General features: G+C 34.9%; 1 protein-coding gene and 1 pseudogene across 2 annotated transcripts in view; one reads left to right on the top strand and one right to left on the bottom strand.

The window, feature by feature from the left end:
* The window catches only part of LOC113638809 (spectrin beta chain, non-erythrocytic 4), an 83,120-nt gene that overhangs the window by 1,979 nt on the left and 61,670 nt on the right, over nucleotides 1–19,471 (top strand). For both annotated transcript variants that reach the window (XM_027140262.2, XM_027140263.2), the window contains exons 2-10: nucleotides 7,081–7,247; nucleotides 7,938–8,089; nucleotides 9,160–9,333; nucleotides 13,529–13,620; nucleotides 14,491–14,571; nucleotides 15,000–15,115; nucleotides 15,230–15,342; nucleotides 17,236–17,423; nucleotides 18,992–19,109. In XM_027140262.2, the coding sequence (XP_026996063.1) occupies nucleotides 7,103–7,247; nucleotides 7,938–8,089; nucleotides 9,160–9,333; nucleotides 13,529–13,620; nucleotides 14,491–14,571; nucleotides 15,000–15,115; nucleotides 15,230–15,342; nucleotides 17,236–17,423; nucleotides 18,992–19,109 (1,179 nt within the window). In that variant the 5' untranslated portion in view covers nucleotides 7,081–7,102. The remainder of the gene's footprint in view (nucleotides 1–7,080; nucleotides 7,248–7,937; nucleotides 8,090–9,159; nucleotides 9,334–13,528; nucleotides 13,621–14,490; nucleotides 14,572–14,999; nucleotides 15,116–15,229; nucleotides 15,343–17,235; nucleotides 17,424–18,991; nucleotides 19,110–19,471) is intronic.
* LOC113638832 lies at nucleotides 18,347–18,457 on the bottom strand (annotated as a pseudogene).

The raw sequence follows: 19,471 nt of genomic DNA, 5'->3' as shown, positions 1-19,471 counted from the left end.
AATAGGTACAAGTTTAGCATTACTGCATTAACTACATGTATTTACTTAAATGATCACTCTCCTGCCTCATACAGTTTGGGTCAATAACCCAGTTTGTACACCATGGGTCATAAACTGCAAAACAAGCACATATTTTAAGAATGTACTAATCAATACTAAATACTACAATTACTGCATCATACTTGTATGCACTAGTAATAAACTGTATGTGCTGAAGGAGGAAGTGATTTAAAGCATAAGATGGCCACAATTACTACTTTGGTCCAATTTTATAGACAGCAGTGTGTGCGAAACCACATAAGCAAGTCTGTGCGATTTGAATGAAACGCTTAGCACAGCATTTTCAGGCGAGTGAGTGATGATAGATATGCAGCTTTTACAATCCTTAACTGACGGTCATAAGATTCCTCTACTTGCTGAAATGTATCTTCAGCACAAGGCTTGATTAACTACATTGAACAGCATTTAACTCAACCAGTAACACACCAATATACATAAAGCACACTGTATAATCAAAGACATGGTATGTTACAGAAGGGTTAATTAAATGACAACGAGGTGACATAGACAAATAGTGCATTAAACACTAGACAGCATCATTATATTAGGCATTAGGAAGACAGAAAATAAAAATTGAAAACAGATGAGTTGACAGTAATTCCATTTTGAGACACATCCTGTATCAGTATTAGGAGGATTCACCGATGGTAAAAAATGATTAAACAATATGAAACTAGTTGAGACAAAGGAAACAAAATACCTTAAGAAAGAAAAGGTTTTTGTTGTTTTGCATGTTTATTGCAAATTAATGAAATATTTAATGATTAAACATGCAGTGTGTATGAATCTAACCTGGTGCCTGGAAATTTCTCTTACTTATACTTAGGTACACTGACTACAATGTTTAAAAGCAACCTGACAGAATCATCACCAAACATGCCTGGGATTATAAACTGTCTTAAGGAAGCTAGATTTCATTTTTGGCTTGAGGATTTATTTAAAAATGATAGAAAGAGACAGAGAGCCAAAAATGTTTCCTCAACTGCCTGACCTGAGGAAGTGACAGCTTCTAGTGTTACCAGCAATGTGCACGAGAAAATAATACTAAGAGTATAAGATGATGAACATAGTAAATTATTGTTGTATATTGTAATATATAAATGATTGTCACCTGGTAATAAACATCAAATAATGAAAATAATATGTGATTTCTGAAAGCAATATAGTGATTTCTGAACGATCTGAGTATCATTTACACGCAAGAAAATTGTTAAAAAAATTCCCATGCATTATACATGACATTTGTGGTTTCTACACATTCACTGTGTTTTTTTTAGTGTAAGTGTGAAAACTGTCAGTAGTGTAGTGGGGTGAGAAAGATGTTGTCATCATCCATTTTAATACTGAGTTTTGATTAGTCTGGCTCCTCTCAGCTATTTGTGCATGTGTGCGTGCATGTGTGTGTGCGTGCATGTGTGTGTGTGTGTGTGTGTGTGTGTGTGTGTGTGTGTGTGTGTGTGTGTGTGTGTGTGTGTGTGTGTGTGTGTGTGTGTGTGTGTGAAAAACAGTGTGTTGGTTCCATAAGTGTGAGGGCCTGAAGCTATTAGTATAATACACTATATCATAAAGATGAATTTCATTCATTATATTTTTACCATCACAAACTGCATTATTACAGTTTATTGTATTACCTTGTAATCTATTTAATATCCCCTTGACATTCAAACAGTAATTATTACGTTTAAGCTGGGATTTGTCAGTACTATTTTAAGGTATTTATTTATTTATGTATGTATGTATGTATGTATGTATGTATGTATGTATGTATGTATGTATGTAGAATTTTTCTGTGGGAAATGACAAATTTTTTAATCCATCTATGTAGCTGTTAAACCAGTGGTATAAGTTCCAGTCGTGGAGGATAACAGCACATTTGTACCTCAAATAAGAATCAAGATTCAAGACTTTTGTAACGAAATCTTGTGTCAGAAGAGGGAATGCTCGAGAGTCTTTAGGGATTTGTCCCTCCAGGAGTTGAATTTGGCTAAAGTAATTGGTAAAAACACAGCACAGTGTATCGCTACTTTGCTGTATTATATAATATTTTAACAAGGAAACATATTTTAGTTGAGTATTAAAGACATTTAGAAATACTAATTTCAAGACTCTGATGATGTCTGTTCTTTATATGAATACTTCAGTTTTAGGGAGGGTGTCTTCATCACTGTTTTATTTTCATAAATCTGCAAGGTGGATTGCTGAGTAGATCAGCTTAGAAAAGATATAATATTTCAAAATTTACTTTTTTTTAACCTTTTAGTTCAACATGGCTTAAGGGTTTTACCTGCTGTGATTCAATATAGGCAAACTATTCAAAAATCTCTGTTTGCTCTGAATCTCTCATATACACTGATGGTAATTCTACATATCATATCACATTGTGTACACTTTTCTCGTTGTCTATCACCGTTTCCACCATGAAATCATAATCAACCATAATATTGTGTGGTCAGTGCAGCCTACTATTTTCTCTGTTCCAGCTTCACACTGGTCCGTCAGATTTGTTTCAGCTTATGACCAATAAATATTATCAAATTTATGGCCTTTTAATAAAATTGATAGCTTTACTACAGAAACTAATCTGTTTAACTAAACTGACAATTAATAAAAACAAAAATTCAGAAAGGGGCCTTTGTCTGCTTAATTTGTAATAGAGACTTTGTAATATCTAATACCACTTGTGCATGTTCGCATACCTGTCAGTATTTTCCAACAAAGTATAAATGCCTTTGTCATACAGTAATGAATCAATCTCGTTCTTCTTCTCATCTATGCGGGATCAAGAATATTGTATTGTGCAGTCTGCTAGGTTGATTGTGAATGTGGACAGATTTATAGGTACTCCTACTTAGGTGAGTGTGATTTTCTTCTTATTTTACAAGCATGATTTGTAGAATAGTAGTCATCTCTAGTAGTGCCCTTTAGGATAAAATGGATTTACCCTTATGCGATTTCGCCCGATATATGATATGTGGTATGAGTGGGTGGTCATGCTACAGCATTTGTGTTAATTTTGTCAGTATCTAGTAAATGCAAAAGTTGGGTACAAGCTATGTGTTCATTGCCCTGTTATTAACCACCTCAAAGAAGCCGTACCTGTCTTGGATATTGCTGCACCATGTGATTGGATAACAGACTTGGATCCTGGCTCAAAGCTAAATCTGTCTCAATAAGTGTAAAAAGCTTGCTGGCCATAAATGCTCAAGTCTTCTGATGACTGACAAGAAAAGCAAGAAGCTCAGAAAGTACAGTAGTTGCTCTCTAGGTCAGTGCTGTCAAGCTTAAAATCTGAATGGGTCACATCAGCACTTCCGGGATTCTTTGAAGGGCTATAAATAAATGCTATACAAATTAACTTTTTTGAACTTTTTTTTAAATGTTTTTAATCAACTGTTGCATAGACTGGTCCATTAAACTGATACATTCACTAGTCACTGCTGTAAGGATCACAAGTCAGTCTGGCATTAATAAATGAATCACAGTAAACTAAAGGCAAAAACCAGATGCATTTTTAAAATCCTTTTTAACATGTTAATTTTAAACTTTTGCATCAGATTGTATTCTTTTTTTAACCAGTTTTCTTTGCTCTGAGAAATATCTTCATGTGCTCCCAATATGGAAAGTGGAAGTTAGCTATGCCATGGGCCTTGTCTGAATTATAGATAGTACAAAAATATTAAGCAGTACTATACTACAGGCGATTTCAATATTATTTTTTGGAAATTCCCATGGGCTGAATGAATAAGATACCAGTCCGTATTTGACCCATGGGCTTTGAGTTTGGTACAATCTTTAGATGGATGAATGAATTACTTGGAATAACGCATGGCTCCACAGAAATCAATGATCTAGGAGCTGAGACTGTGTAATTCCGAGGCTTTCATTTCTCAACAGAGTTCATCCTATAGTTGAGTCATCAGTCATTCTTCTCATCCTTATATTAGATGAGCTGCATGTGAAAGGTTCTTACTAAACTGTGAGCCTCCATTTTCATATTTGCCAGTCTCTGAATTGTCTGAGGAGGATTCTAGTTGTGCCAGCTTGGATGTACCTATGATAGGCACAAATCAAGGTGTGATTGCCTCACTGGAGATGTGTGAGGCTTTTGAAGGCTTGGATGGTGCAATATTACCCATAGCATCCTACACCCCAGTGTAAGCTTACATCATCAGGTATGGTTTGCACAATCCAACCTGCCTGAAGTGGAAATTAGCCCAGCAGACAAGTCTTTAAGTGGAGTGGTCATTCTTTGGGACTGTTTCCAAAGAAGTTCTGGTAGGAGGCTGAAAAATTACAATGCCAGCACAAACCATGTTGTGGATACAGCAAATGGGAATGAGGGAAGGTGGGGCACTTCTTTTTTCCTCCATGGTCAAACTTAATTTCTATTTTATTAATTCTGGAGCCATTCTGCAAAACGTAATGTGGTGCTTTGACCTTCATGTTTGATTTTATAAACTAGAACAGTTACACTGTGTTTTTTTGCTGTTTTCTTTGCATACATCAAATACTTTAAGCCTAGCAAAAAAAATGACCGCCATATTATGATTGCCATATTATGATTGCCATATTATGCCATCTTGGCAATACCTAGAAAACCATAGCAACTAAAGATAAATTGCCTGTTTTATGTTGTATGTCTTACCTTTAGGACTGTGGACTATAATATGTGAATCTAGGAATTATTTATTAATGCAAGATCCTGAAGTGGGACAGAAAGGCGCCATCAGCCATGTACCCTTGATTATTGAACCGTGCTGCTTATGAGTAAATTGGGTATCTTTGCAATTGTCTGCTAACAATCACTTGAGCTAAAGGGAACTGGAAGTGATATACTCTGAGCATAAGCTCACCTTGTATGCTTACTTTGCATGAAATCACCTTGAGGCTGAATCAAGGTTTCTGCCCAAGAAAATATTATCAGTTAAATCAGAATATTTACCTTGCTTCCTTGAAGGGTTAAGTCAGCAGAATGTTTTCTTTTAAAATAGATGGGAGTCACTTGTTTACTAGCCCCATTCACCTCCAGGGTGATCAGATGTACTGTGATCCATTCATTCAAACCACATTTGAAGGTGGTCTGGGACACATACGTCAACATCACATTTGTAGTTTCAATGGGAATTCTTCTTGATTCACCACAAACAGCAGTGTAGGGAGCCAACTAATTGACCGTCTCGTTGCCAGGAATATATAATAGTTGTAGGGCTTTTTGGAAATCATGCTGAACTGTACAGCTCTCTGCTGCTTGGCTAATAGACAAAGACGATGCTATAACAACAGATCTGAAAGCAGCTACTTTTCAGAGCTTTTGTCATAACAGCACTCGTGTATTTATTTAGTTTTTTTACATGATTACACAAATAAAATGTTTAGAATTGTTCATAATGAAATACGATTCATTTACGATGGGATATTTCAGTCTATAAATAAATGCAGCAGAGGAGTGATATAATGAATGTGCATGACAGCTTTTCTCCAGTGGAAATGATGTACAAAATGCAATCACAAGTGGCCAATGGAAACGTATTCATTTTGCCAGGTGTGAACAAATGTGTGCCTCAGCAGTCCAGTTTTGATCCGATCACTCAGGACGTGCTAATGGGGCTTTAGTCAAGTTGTATATTTCCTATTGATGGTGAGATGCCAAGAGTTCCTATATTTAAGATGTTAGCCCATTGGGAGCTGGGCACCCAGTCTGTAGACTGGGTGGATGCCTAGCCCCTACTGTATCATGTATCTCTAGAAAAAAAATCTTTCTCAGTTCAGTATCATCCCTCCGAGCTGTGTGGATGCAGTTGTTATGTTTATAATCTCTAAGCACTTTTTAGGGTAGTTCTAAGTGAGTCTTGTTCCCTATAAAATTGTTGACAGATATTTTCCAGGTGCTACATATCACCCCTGGTGGTTAGGTCAGAGAAAAAAGTGTTAGTTATGTATGTACATGTGGTTCCATGCTCAGATGTAAACAATATTTTGCTTTTCCTTGTTAAGATAATAGCAAATACTGGTTGTATGATAGCAGCCTTTATGGTAAATGAGTGGAAAATCTTAGAATACATTTAAATTCAGGAGTTTTTTTTTTTTTTTCATTTAAATTTAGGAGGTTACACATTGCTGGCAGTTATAGGGGAACCACATCACATTATTATTATTATTATTATTATTATTATTATTATTATTATTATTATTATTATTATTATTATAGTAGTAGCAGTAGTGGTATTGATGCAGTTGATGTTTTGACATATTGAAACTGAACTAATTCCAAATGTAACCTACTGTTGTAGGTCAGATTTTGAAAGGGTCTGAAGAGGGACAAAGCAAAATGTATGTGTGTTTGTGTGTGTGTGTGTGTGTGTGTGTGTGTGTGTGTGTGTGTGTGTGTGTGTGTGTGTGTGTGTGTGTGTGTGTGTGTGTGTGTGTGTGTGTGTGTGTGTGTGTGTGTGATGATTACTGGGGGATGGGAGTTGGGGTATTTCAGACTTGGGGGAGGGGACTGTGCTCTAATCTCTCATAACAATGAACACACACACACACACACACACACACACACACACACACACACACACACACACACACACACACACACACACACACACACACACAGCTTATTTTGATTACTGTGAAAATTCATTAGACTAAATGAAACAGGTTATCAATATTTAAGATAAAAGATATCTCTGACCTAATTTTACGAAAAAATGTTCTCACATATATATTTCATACATGAATGGAGAAAATGTTACCCAGTTGTAGCATAACTATAAAAATTTTAGTTTAGTCGTAAAGCAGAAGAGTGTAAAAAGTGGAATATATGTCTCTTCTTGTTTGTTTTATTGTAATGTCAAATCCTCTCAATGTTGTACAGCATGTATATTATATATACATATAACATATTACTATGTTTAGCTATATATTGCCCCAGTTTCCTTCCTCATGAAATATTGCTACCGAATGGGGTTTTGAGATACGATGTCTTAGTTCTGGTCTTTCTTGTGTGTGAATCATTTTATGCAGGTTTTTTTGGGAAACAGGCACAATGGCTAATGCTGCTACAGATCTGGACAATGCCGAAGCCCAGAGACAATTAAATAACAACAACCGGCCTAGCAGCACAGGATTCTGGGAAAGCGAAACCACTAGTGCTAAACTGTTTGAATGCTCACGCATTAAAGCACTAGCAGGTGGGAAGAAAAATTATATGTTTTTATTAAATGCAGTTTTATCGGCTCTGTTCTCATTAACTTATAGAATGTGGTGCTTATAGTATTCATTCACTTGCCCCTTGAAACTATTTTTATTTTATCTATTCTTTAAACAAGCTTTTTTTGATAGCTTTTGTAGCAACTAACATAAATAGATAACTAATTAGCTTATGATATCTTATATAATGACTTTAAATGTTTTGAAATAAAAAAAGTAGCAAAGCAAGAGTCAATTATTTTTCTTTATTAACTGTGCTTATAGGTTTTTAGAAGTGGTTTGCTAACATAACATGACTAGATAAATAACCTAGCTTTTTATCAGTAGCCTGGTGAGGGCTGTGATGGCCATTTTAACTGGTGGCAATTAGCTAGATAAACCAGCTATGTACGTTTTCCCAAGTACAATTGGTATGTCTTAATTGTACATAATTGCTTTAGGGGCATTTTTATTTATTTTTATTAGTTTTTTTTTAAATGAAAAAGTATCAAGGATACAAATTAGGGTTCTATTGTTCTAGTTACATGTATTCATAGATTAACAGAACATAGATAACAGCTGTTATTAGATCAGGATTTTACATGCAGTATGTACATGTATTAAAATGGTTTTATGGATGTATTACACTTTAATTTTTTCATGTCATGTTACACTGTCTGTTTCTTTTATAGATGAAAGGGATGCGGTACAGAAAAAAACCTTCACTAAGTGGGTGAACTCTCATCTGGCTCGCGTCTCCTGCCGTATCTCTGACCTGTATAATGATCTGAGAGATGGTTACATGCTCACCAGGCTCCTGGAAGTGCTTTCAGGAGAACTACTGGTTAGTTTATTAAGTCACTTACAGTAATTCTCCTAGATGCATTACATTTCTACTGTTTAACATCTACTGTTAACCCTATTCTTATACACAAGGTCAGCATGACCAATTTACACTGCATTGATATTTAGAGTTTAATTTTGCAAAGAACATGTTTAGGTAAGTTTAAATGGTATTTTGTATTCAACCAACAATCTACAACTTATATTCTCTTCTGAGTGCAGTGGATCAAATATATTAAAACATGCTTATTTAATCAATTTGCTTAAACTCACCATTTATATTTCTCAGTAAATTGAGTCAGAAAAAACAGACCCATATGCAGGATAGTAAAAAAAAAACAACAACACGGTTTATTAAATAAAACAAACAAAACCAAGCACAGACGAAACAAAAGACGAAACAAAAGATGAAACAAAAGACAAGGATTTGGCTAAATACTGAAGACAATTAGACACATAAGGGACTGGGGTGCTGAGGCGGGAATTAATAGACAAGGGCAGTGCAGACACGTGAACACAAAATGTAAGCAAATGACACATGGAGAAAGTCCGGGCTAGAGCCTGACAGATTACAATCCTGGTACTTAATTAGTCCAGTTACATACAAATGTTTTACTATCTAAACAGTGAATGCTACTTTCTCAAACATTTGTGTGTTGGAAAGCAACATATTACATAACAAATCACTTTTTAGACAATAAAAATGAAAGCTGCTAGGGATTTCATGCCAAAAGATGCAACAGTCAGTGTTTCTAGTATAACTGTGGCAGATTATTCAAGATGTTCACAAAAACGTATGAGCTAATTTCTTTATAAAAATTACACAGACTGTACCTGGGAGTACTGTTTTCTTTAAGTGAAGGATTGACAAACCAAATATTGACTTTGTTTTGACTTTCTATAACTGTTAATTGCTTTTACTGTCATTTTTATGTAGAAATATTAAAATGCCATTATATTAAAAGGCCTCTGCTATTTAACATTTCTTTGTAATATGTCTGCACAATACTGTAAATTAATGTCTTTATCTATCTAAATATGTTTCTATTCACCCACCCATTTTTCTATCAGCCCCGACCTACAAGAGGCAGAATGCGAATACACTGTCTGGAGAATGTGGACAAAGCCCTGCAGTTCCTTAAAGAACAGAGAGTTCATCTGGAGAATGTTGGATCTCATGATATTGTTGATGGCAACCATCGCCTTACACTCGGCCTTATTTGGACCATTATCCTTCGCTTCCAGGTAGAGAAGGCAGCAGAGGTCTCGCATTATAAATTGAAAGATTTTTTTACCTATACCAAATACAGATGTTAAGATATGGAACTGATTCATGTACTCTAGCTGTATCTAAAATCATGTCGTTTACACAGGCCTAGGCTAAAGATTTTCAATCTCAGTTTTCCACAATTTTTATGTTGCCGTATATAAGTCATTTAGGGCATTTACTTTGTTCTTATCCAAAATAATTTTAATTAAACAATCAATTTTAAACAAATTTCCAGTGAGTCAACATATACCAAGTTGACTCTTTTAAAAAAAGTCTGGAAGTTTGATGTAGTATCTTCCGAATGATCAAATGGCATAATTACAGTACCATATTTAGGAAAACAAAGTTAGGAAAACGTTTGGCAGGTTCCTTCTTCCTGAAGATACCATAAGTATCTTTACAAACAATTTGGTGCCAATCATTCAGCATTTGTGGCACAAATTAACTTCCAGGGATGAACAAATTGTCCCCAAAAGGTTCACATGAAACCCAACTAGTGAAGGAGTTTGAGGCAACAGGTACCAAAGTATATACACCCATATACTGTATATACAAAGTATATACACCCATATATACTGGAGTGGCTATTAAAATGCCCTGACCTGAATCCCAATTAAACCCAATTACACCAAATACTAACAAAGTGTATATAAACGTTTGACCCACTTAACTTAGGAAATGTATGGTGAAATGTGTGTAGTTATTTCCTGCGCTCACTCTGAGACATACAAAGGTGTAATGCAGTAAAATAAGGTGGCAGATGTATTGTATTTTCTAGCAGATAAAAGACAAAACTGTACATAAAGTATAAAATGCAAAATAGTGAACACAGCTGTTTATGTCAGCAAGCTAACATCAGGTAGCACTGAACACAATCAGGCATTGTGTACAGTGCCTACAGTACTGTGTAAAAGTCATATTCACCCTCTAAACTTTTATTAGAATCTTAGACCTAATTTCTGCCTTAGAAAAGGATTTTATGTTTATTGAATTACTGTGTCAGTAGAAAAGAGTAATTCTCCATAAACATGAAATGTTGGGTGTCATTGAAGAAAGTACCCTTAAGAAATAGACCTAATAATAATAATGATAACAATAATAATATCGGAGGCCATCTGGGTTTAGCTACGGCAAGAGAAGTAATTTTGACAGCCACGATGGATCTTTCAAGTAGAGGTCTTCTCGGGTCTAAAGAAATGTACCCTACCCAAAGTGACCCGAATCACTTTTTACCCGAACCCGACGTGCATAATTAAAAAATTTTTTTTAAGAAAGACCCGGTCCGAGACAAACCCGAAAAAATTAGACCCGAGTCCAACCCGTTGGCAATTTTTTTTAACCCGAATGGACCCGAATGTTGCGTAACTCTACACTAAAGTAACTGCTACAGCGTGTATTCAAAATTGATTGACAAAATTGACTGTTTCAACGAAAATTAGCTTACCACCAGCCACACATCGCCAGCCACATGTCGCAAGCAATCTTGGCAAACAGAGGAGAGGTTGGAAAAGGACTCGTGTCGATGCACACACACGAGATACAGTAGTTCGGGTCTTCTTGGGTCCGTTCGGTAAAAACACATTCATTTTAAGTTACCTGAGACCCGATGCCGCTATTGTTTTACCCGAACCGTGTCCGAGGCACATGTGAAACTTTTAGACCCGAACCCGCTCGGGTCAGACCTCAGGTTTTCGGATCTAGGTGGACCCGTGAAGACCTCTACTTTCAAGTTCTCCTTGATGCTTAAAAAACATTTCTCCAAACTAAATTTTCTTATAAAACTGCAGGTGTAACCGAGTGTCATTTAACTGCTCTTCATATCAAATTTTTATGTTTGATTGTTTTGAAGACATCTGAATGTTTTACGGCTAATAATATTTGCACAGTACTGTACATTTTAGGATAGTTTCCAAAACATGATTTCTAGAATGTGGCATTAACAGCTTTTGTAAGGTGTGTTGTGTTTCTGTCAGTTTTGAAATGTGGCTTAATTTATTCAATGCAGTATGTTGTAGTCTCATAAGTCGGTGTTTGTGTTTGATCTAGATTCAAGAGTGTATGGTGGATGTGTCCTTTTTTATCACTGCAGGAGTCATTTGATCTCTGGATGCCATTCTGTTGCCTGCAGAGTCTGTGTGATCCATTGCTCTGTGCATGCGTGTGCTTGCATGTATGTGTGTGCGTGTGTGTGTGTTTATGTGTTTCTTGTGTAAAGGCTAAAGTGTGGTGAAGACCTACCTCTTCCTGAAACATTCAAACTAGCACATATTTTTCCTGTATGTTTTATGTGTATGTTTAAAAAAAATTCTAAGCAGAGTTTTGAGTTGATGATGTCTTAAGTCTGTAACTTAGTGAATCAGTGTTAATGTATTCATCAATAGAGACTTTAAAGCACTTTTGTACATCGCACTGGATAAGGGCGTCTGCAATGTAAATGTTATGTAAGTGTGCATCTGTCTAGATAGAAATAATTTAAAATCAACCAAAACCATTAGGTCAGTTGTTCTAATCTGTTACAGCAGTTGAGCTGTAACCACAATGCAAAGTTTTGTAACAGACAAACAAAATGACTAGGCAAAACTCAGAAGTGACGCAGACGTGCATGTGGTCAGGTGCACAACAAAAGCTATGCAAAATTAAATCATTAAACAAGAAGCAGATAGATAAAACATTCATGAATACAAGCAGATAACAAATTTTTAAATTAATCATCACTGCTGTAGTGAGACTTTGTAAAGTAAGACTGTGGGATATTTAAAGGAGGTAGTGTTTTGTTGAGTTTCATTAATAACCAGATGACGGGAGTGGTAACTTAAGTGTTTAAGATGTCTGAGTTTGGATTAAAAGGTTGAGAGTTCAAATCCCACCACTGCCAAGCTGCTTCAGATGGGCCCTTGAGCAATGCCCATGACCCTCATCTGTTTATTTGTATAAATAAGATACTTGTAAGTCGATCTATTTAAAGGCATCTGCCAAATGCTGTTAATGTGACTGTAAACATCCATAGGAGATGTGATGAGGTTGTGGACAGAAATACAGATACAGAAATGACAGTAACAGTTTTGCATAAGAGAAGATTTTTTTTTCTTCCTTGAATCATTTTCTTTTTCCTTTTCCTGTTTTTTTTAACTTCAGTTTATTTCATGCTGTTTATTTTTAAGACTTTTGTCATTCCATTTCTTTCCATTAACATTTACATTTATAGCATTTGTCATATTCCCTTATCCAGACCTTTCAGAAGTGCTTTCTTTCATGTTTTTACTTTTTCTCACTCATTTTACTCAATTTATATTGTCTCTTTCTTCTTTTGCTTCCCTTTCACTCTGTCCCTTTAATTCATTTAAGGTAGAATAACCTCTCCCTTCCCTTCACTGCTCCCCCCCTTCTGAGTGCTGGTTCAGTTTTCTCTGCTCAGTCAGCAGGTCAAGCTTAAACACTGCAGCATAGAGAGGGAAACACTAAGAAAGACAGACAGAGAGACAAAGAGAGACAAGTAAGGATGGAAAAAGAGATGAAGGGACACAGAGGGAAGAGAAAGAGAAAAAAGGCAGAAAAGAAGCACTTCAGAGGTACCAACATTTGGGATTATACATTACTGTAGGTGTCAAGATTCAAGGTTCTTTATTTATGTTCAGTTTTTGGTGATTGGTATATAGGTTCACTCACATAGACACATAAGACTTTTTAAAATTTGATTAAAACAATAGTTTTGTTGTGTGATGGTTGATACTGTATGCTCATGTTTTTTAGTGGCACAACTGTATTGGATAAATATAATTAACAGTCGTGGATGCTGTTGTACTGTATCTGGAGGGAAGGTTTTGTGAAATATATAGAAAGTACAATCTGGTGATGCATTTTGTGTTTCTTTGACTTCTATCTGAATCTGGTTGTTTGGCACTTGTTGTAAAGTGTATTGTTATCGTGGCACCTCAAGGAAAGGTCATCAAAAAAGAATAGCAGGAGAGAAAAGAAAATCATTAGCTTCCTTACTCACCTTGCAGGTACAGTGATTACCTTAAAGTTTTACAACTTTAGAAAGACTAAATTATAGTGTGACATTAAACTGCCATGGCTGTAGTAAGAACTCGAAATTTATCTCTGGAACAACATTTGTGAGATTTATTTATTTTTACGACCCAAAGTCATTGTGATTATTTTCTTTGCCAGATCCAAGTGATTAAAATTGAGACCGAGGACAACAGGGAGACACGCTCGGCCAAAGATGCGCTGTTACTGTGGTGCCAGATGAAAACAGCAGGGTGAGACTCATTTTCCTCATGGGCAAATCCATGTATAAGTTATATAACTTGTAAGTTCTCTTATGTCTGGTGTTCTGATTGAATGTTTTAACGAATAAACTAAAAAAGGTCAGTAAGTTTCGCTTTCACACAGAGTGTTTCATTTAGCCCCACTGCCATATTCACCCATATTCTTTTATTGAATGTCATGAGGGTTTTGAATAATTCAAATTTCATTTATTTAGGAAAATACTAAAACAACAAAAACTATTGACCTGTTATTAAAATGATAAATCGAGCAGAGATAATGAGACATGTTTGCAAGGAACAACATCAAAAATGTAACTCTTACACAATGAAACTGTAAGAGTGCTGATAGTCTTACTCTATAAGTACTAATTCGGTTGAATACGAAGGGGAAACCCTACCAGACAGAGGATGAATCAAACTATTAAAAAAACAACAACTTAGGGACAGATGTTCGGGGCATAAGCTATGCTACGCCTAACCATATGCAAAAACAATATACAAAGAAAAGAGTTTAATTGTAATGTACATATGTATAAACTGTATGTATAAGGACAACATACGTAGGCAGTTTTTCTAATTATAACCTAGATACAGAATACTATGCTGCATAAAACATCAAGAAGTTGTATGTAGTGTAAATAGTGTAGTGTCATTTTGCTATCAACAATGTTGTAATTAGTGGAAGGTGTGGTATTGGTCAGCATCACTAGAACTCAAAGCTACAGTATGGATAAGGTTTTCTTTTACAGACAGTTTCCCAGAAAACAGAGGAAAAGTATGAAGTCTAGTATTCAATAATTTATAATATAATCAACTAAGCTTGTATGTAACCAAATGCATTTTTTGTATTTTTGTCTTCAGGTATCCTGAAGTAAACATTCACAACTTCACCACATGCTGGAGAGATGGATTGGCTTTTAATGCCCTTATTCATCGTCACAGGTCAGGAAAACTCAGACACATACCATGTATGACACTGTTATTACAAATCAAAATATATTAATTAACCCAATACTGAAATTGAGAGGGGTCCACCTATGTAGGGTGTATTTTTGGACACTGAGAAAAAGGACAATGGTGTGTATTTTTTGTCCCAATACCAATATGAAGTTGCAATGCATGTGCTCTTTTTGGGAAAAAGCAATCAATTAATTCTCTAATTCTGTATAAAAATATATTATTGAATAAATGCTGCATTGGAATGTTAATACTGGAACTGTGGTAAATTATGACAAACATTTTATATCCATATTTTATATTATATATCTTATTTTTGAAAATATATATCATATTTTATGTTTAGTACATGCACACAAATGCTTTTCTTTTTCTCAAAATCTTAATGTTAAGATGAATATGATTCTTTTCAGGCCTGATTTGATTGAATTTCACAAGCTGACCAGGTCGAATGCTACACATAATCTGCAGCAAGCCTTCAATATCGCTGAGCAGAGTCTCGGACTCACCAAACTTCTTGATCCAGAGGGTAAAGTTTAATATTCTACATAATGTACCCCACTATATTGTCCTTACATTATATTAAAGCAACATTTTGCATTCTTATTTTATTTTTTAACAATTGAAACATTTTACCTCTCAGATGTGAACACAGAGAATCCGGATGAGAAGTCTATTATAACATACGTTGTGTCCTACTACCACTACTTCTCCAAAATGAAAGCTCTTATAGTAGAAGGAAAAAGAATTGGAAAGGTGAGATGATAATATCCAGGGTATTTTTAATGATTTTTCATGACACTATTTCAAAAATTCTGTAAAACTTTATTTCTGAGCAAAATTTATTCAAGGCATTGTAGATATGTTATAAATAGCACAGCTCACAAAAATATATTTTTTTCATGAAAATATCAGTTTTATATTATAAATGTCATGTGTAAAAATTAGGACACCCCATTAAATATTCAGTTCTTTATTAAGAAATGTCACAGTGTCAATTTATGATCTTGTTTTAATTTGTACCTGGGGATGAAAGTGATGTAATTGCATGTAAACAACAAAAATTACTTTGTTATTACTTACTGAAAAAAGAAATCAACAAAATTATATTTGATCTGAGGAAAATTAAGGACACACTATTCCTAATAGCTACAGTAGTGTTTCCCACATTGACTAAAATAACCTCAGTGAGACGTTTCTTGTAGCCATCTTCCAATTTCTGACATCAACTGGAAGAAAGTTTCCCCCATTCTTCAACGCAGAATTCATTCAGCTGTGTGATGTTTGAGGAGTTTCTTTCATGCACAGTCTGTTTCATATCACCACATAGGATCTGGGCTTTGACTTGGTCATTCCAGAATTCTCCTTTTTTTTCAGGCAGTCCTTGGTGAATTTACTGGTATGTTTTAGGTCACTGTCATGTTAAAGGTTCCGTTTCACTTCAGCTTCAATTATTTGAAAGTGACGTGACATACGGCTAAGTATGGTGACCATGAGATTTTTTGTTGAAATTATGTATTTAGTTTACACAAAGCATGCCCTCTGTTATGATGTCCAAATAGTTCAGTTTTGGACTCATCTGTCTAATGCACATTATTCCAGAAGTCTTGGCCTTTGTCTCTGTGTTCTTTGGCAAACTTTAAGATTTTCTCTCATGTTTTTCTAGACAGCAAAGGTTTCCTTGCACACCTCCCATGATAATTAAAGTTGTACAGTCTCTTTCTGATAAAAGATTCATGCACTTTTACTGTAGCAAGAGATTGCTGTAGGTCCTGTAAGGATATTTTAAGGTTTTTTAATACTTCTTTAAGCATCTTGCGTTCTGCTCTTGGGGTGAATTTCCTTGGGTAGTCTGACCTGGGCATGCTGGCAGTTGTTTTAAATGTCCTGATGGAATGGCTGATTCCAAATTATTTTAAGACCTTTTTTATATCCATTACCAGATTCATAAGCATCAACAAGCTTCTTTGTGAAGGACTCAGAGAGCTCTTTGGATCTCACCATGGTGATATCTCTCACTTCAACAATTATGAGCAAACCAGACAAAATGTCTGAGGTTTAAATAGGGCAAGACTTCTTCAAAATGCTCTGTAATAATGTTCTAATAATTTGCACCTGATGTGATACACCTGTAGGTAATTTTATCCATTTTAAGTACAAATAATTGTGGTGTCCTTACTTTTTCCTTACAAGAAATAGATTTTTGTAAAACATTTTATAGATAATTGAAAAAAAAAACTTTTCTTTGGTTTTATTTTTTTTGGTTATATTACTTGAATCTTCCAATATTGTTAAAATGAAGATCAAATGTTTATATGTTTAATGCTCATATGTTAAAAAAAAAACAGGCTTTCATGGGGTGTCCTAATTTTTTCACATGACTGTACATGTTGTAGAAAATGCTAAAGGAAAAATAGTGGAATTTTCTTTAAATTAATCATTGTGACTTTTTTTTAAATAAAGAAACAAAAAATAAAAAGCCCTGCTACATTTATTTCAATATGACTGATAAAGCCTTTCAAGTTAATTTAGAAATTAATATGGTTCCTCCGTACTGGTTGTTAGTTTAATGATACTCATATGACAGTCCACCACAAAATTTCTACTTAATTAATGATTCCACAATGACATGAACTCTTTTTACTGCAGGTGTTGGATAATGCCATAGAAGCTGAGAAGATTATTCAGCGTTATGAAGCTCTGGCCTCAGATCTGTTGGAGTGGATTGAAAAAACCATTAGCATCATTAGCAACCAGAAATTTGCTAACTCTCTGACAGGAGTGCAACAACAGCTGCAGGCTTTCACAACCTACTGCACTATTGAGAAGCCAATAAAGTAAGCAAAACACCAAAGTATCATCTTTAGCACAACCAATGTAAGCATTCTCTTCAGTAAAGAAGCATTAGCTGTTATCCTGCTCATCTCACAACATATGTTAACATTTACCATTAGCACATTCTTATTTATCAGCTAGTATGTACAATAACCATTGTAGTTCGCATTTGCCTAAGGGCACCTACAGTAGTCAAGTCAAGTCAAGTGAAGAAGCTTTTATTGTCATTTCAACCATATATAGCTGTTACAGTACACAGTGAAATGAGACGTTTCTCCAGGATCATGGTGCTACATAAAACAAAGACAGGGCTAAGGACTTAGTAAGTAGTCCTAGCCACATAAAGTGCAGCTGTGCAACCTGGTGTAAACAGTGCAGGACAAGACAGACAGGACAGTGGAGGACAATACAAACAAGACAGACAAAAGGTTACAAGACAATACACAAAATACAAAAAAGACAGTACACAAAAGACACTAAACAAAAAACAGCGCCGACCGACCAGTGTCAATACTGTATGTAAATACTGTAAGTAGACAATATTGCGTGCAGTAATACTCGAATGAAGACAGTTTCTTAGCAGCAGGTCCCTGAGATAGTGTATAAGATTGTGCAAAAAACAGCAACAACTGAAATATTGTACAGTATGAGCAAAATGACTGAAATGACTGAAATGTTAGACAGTGTGTGCAAAGAAGGAAAAAGTAAAAAAGTGTGCAAAACAGCATGTAAACAGTTTGTAAACAGTAAGCATGTAACAGGCTGATGAATGTAAGCATGTAAACAGTTTGATGAATGTAAGCAGCATGCAAACAAGTTGATAGATGTACATTTACATTTTACATTTATAGTATTTGGCAGAAGCACTTATCCAGAATGATGTACCAAAGTGCTTTGAAGTCTCATAGTATATTAACTCTGGTTCACTAGGTTACAGACTGTTTAATATTTAGTCCTCATATAGAGGACTTATCAGATATTAATCTGATAAGAGCAGATACTACACTTGATCTTAGCCAAAAGGCAGAGAAGCAAATGAACAGTACTATGAAAAGTTTACTGGGCTTACTGAATAATGTCAATACACACTTGTTTTTATTATGTCTGTATTGTGAAATGTAATTGATTAGTTAAATGAATAGAAACTTAAATGAATTTAAAAATAGTGTAAAAAAACACCAGTAGTATCTGCCTTTACACCAACTTTAGCCAGTAATAGTAAAATCTATATAACAGTAGTCATTAATTGAGTTGTCTGTACACACACATTTAGACACATATTAGAATTAGCCTCAATTAAATTAAATTGTATTATTATTTCAAGATTCCATTACTATTGTCTATTACTATCAAGTACTATTTCTAATACTAGGTAATAATATTGTTTGTTACCATTAATTGTTGTACTCCAGTTTGTTTGCATGCATGAACCCAATTGTGAAACTCCTCTGCCAGTCTAACACTGGTGTGGCATGAACCAATGCTTATTTTATTTTGAAAATGTTTATTGCCATTGTATTGATAAGTCATGGCTATATAATATTAATTGTGAAAGCCTCTTTTCTGGCAGATTCCAAGAGAAAGGGAACCTTGAAGTGCTGCTCTTTACCATCCAAAGCAAACTTAGAGCCAACAACCAGAAGCCATATGTGCCTCATGATGGGAAGCTCATTTCTGATATCAACAAGGTAAAACTAGTAACCAGTGGGAGGTCTAAAATCTAACATCTGTCAAAACCTTGATAGTTAAAATAAGGTTGAGCAATAAACTCCAATGTCTCATTGATGATAATAATTATACTACTACTACTACTATCAATAATAATAATAATAATAATAATAATAATAATAATAATAATAATAATAATAATAATAATAATGTACAAGATATTCTGGATAAGGACATCTGGTAAATTTTGAAAAATATTTATGGAGCAAAATATTACCAAAATACACACACACACACACACACACACACACACACACACACACACACACACACACACACACACACACACATTTTGTGTGTGATTTACCTGTCTTCTTTTAAA

Source organism: Tachysurus fulvidraco, chromosome 13 (genome assembly GCF_022655615.1).
Source record: "Tachysurus fulvidraco isolate hzauxx_2018 chromosome 13, HZAU_PFXX_2.0, whole genome shotgun sequence".
Taxonomy (NCBI): Eukaryota; Metazoa; Chordata; class Actinopteri; order Siluriformes; family Bagridae; genus Tachysurus; species Tachysurus fulvidraco.
This window is presented reverse-complemented; position numbering and strand designations above follow the sequence as displayed.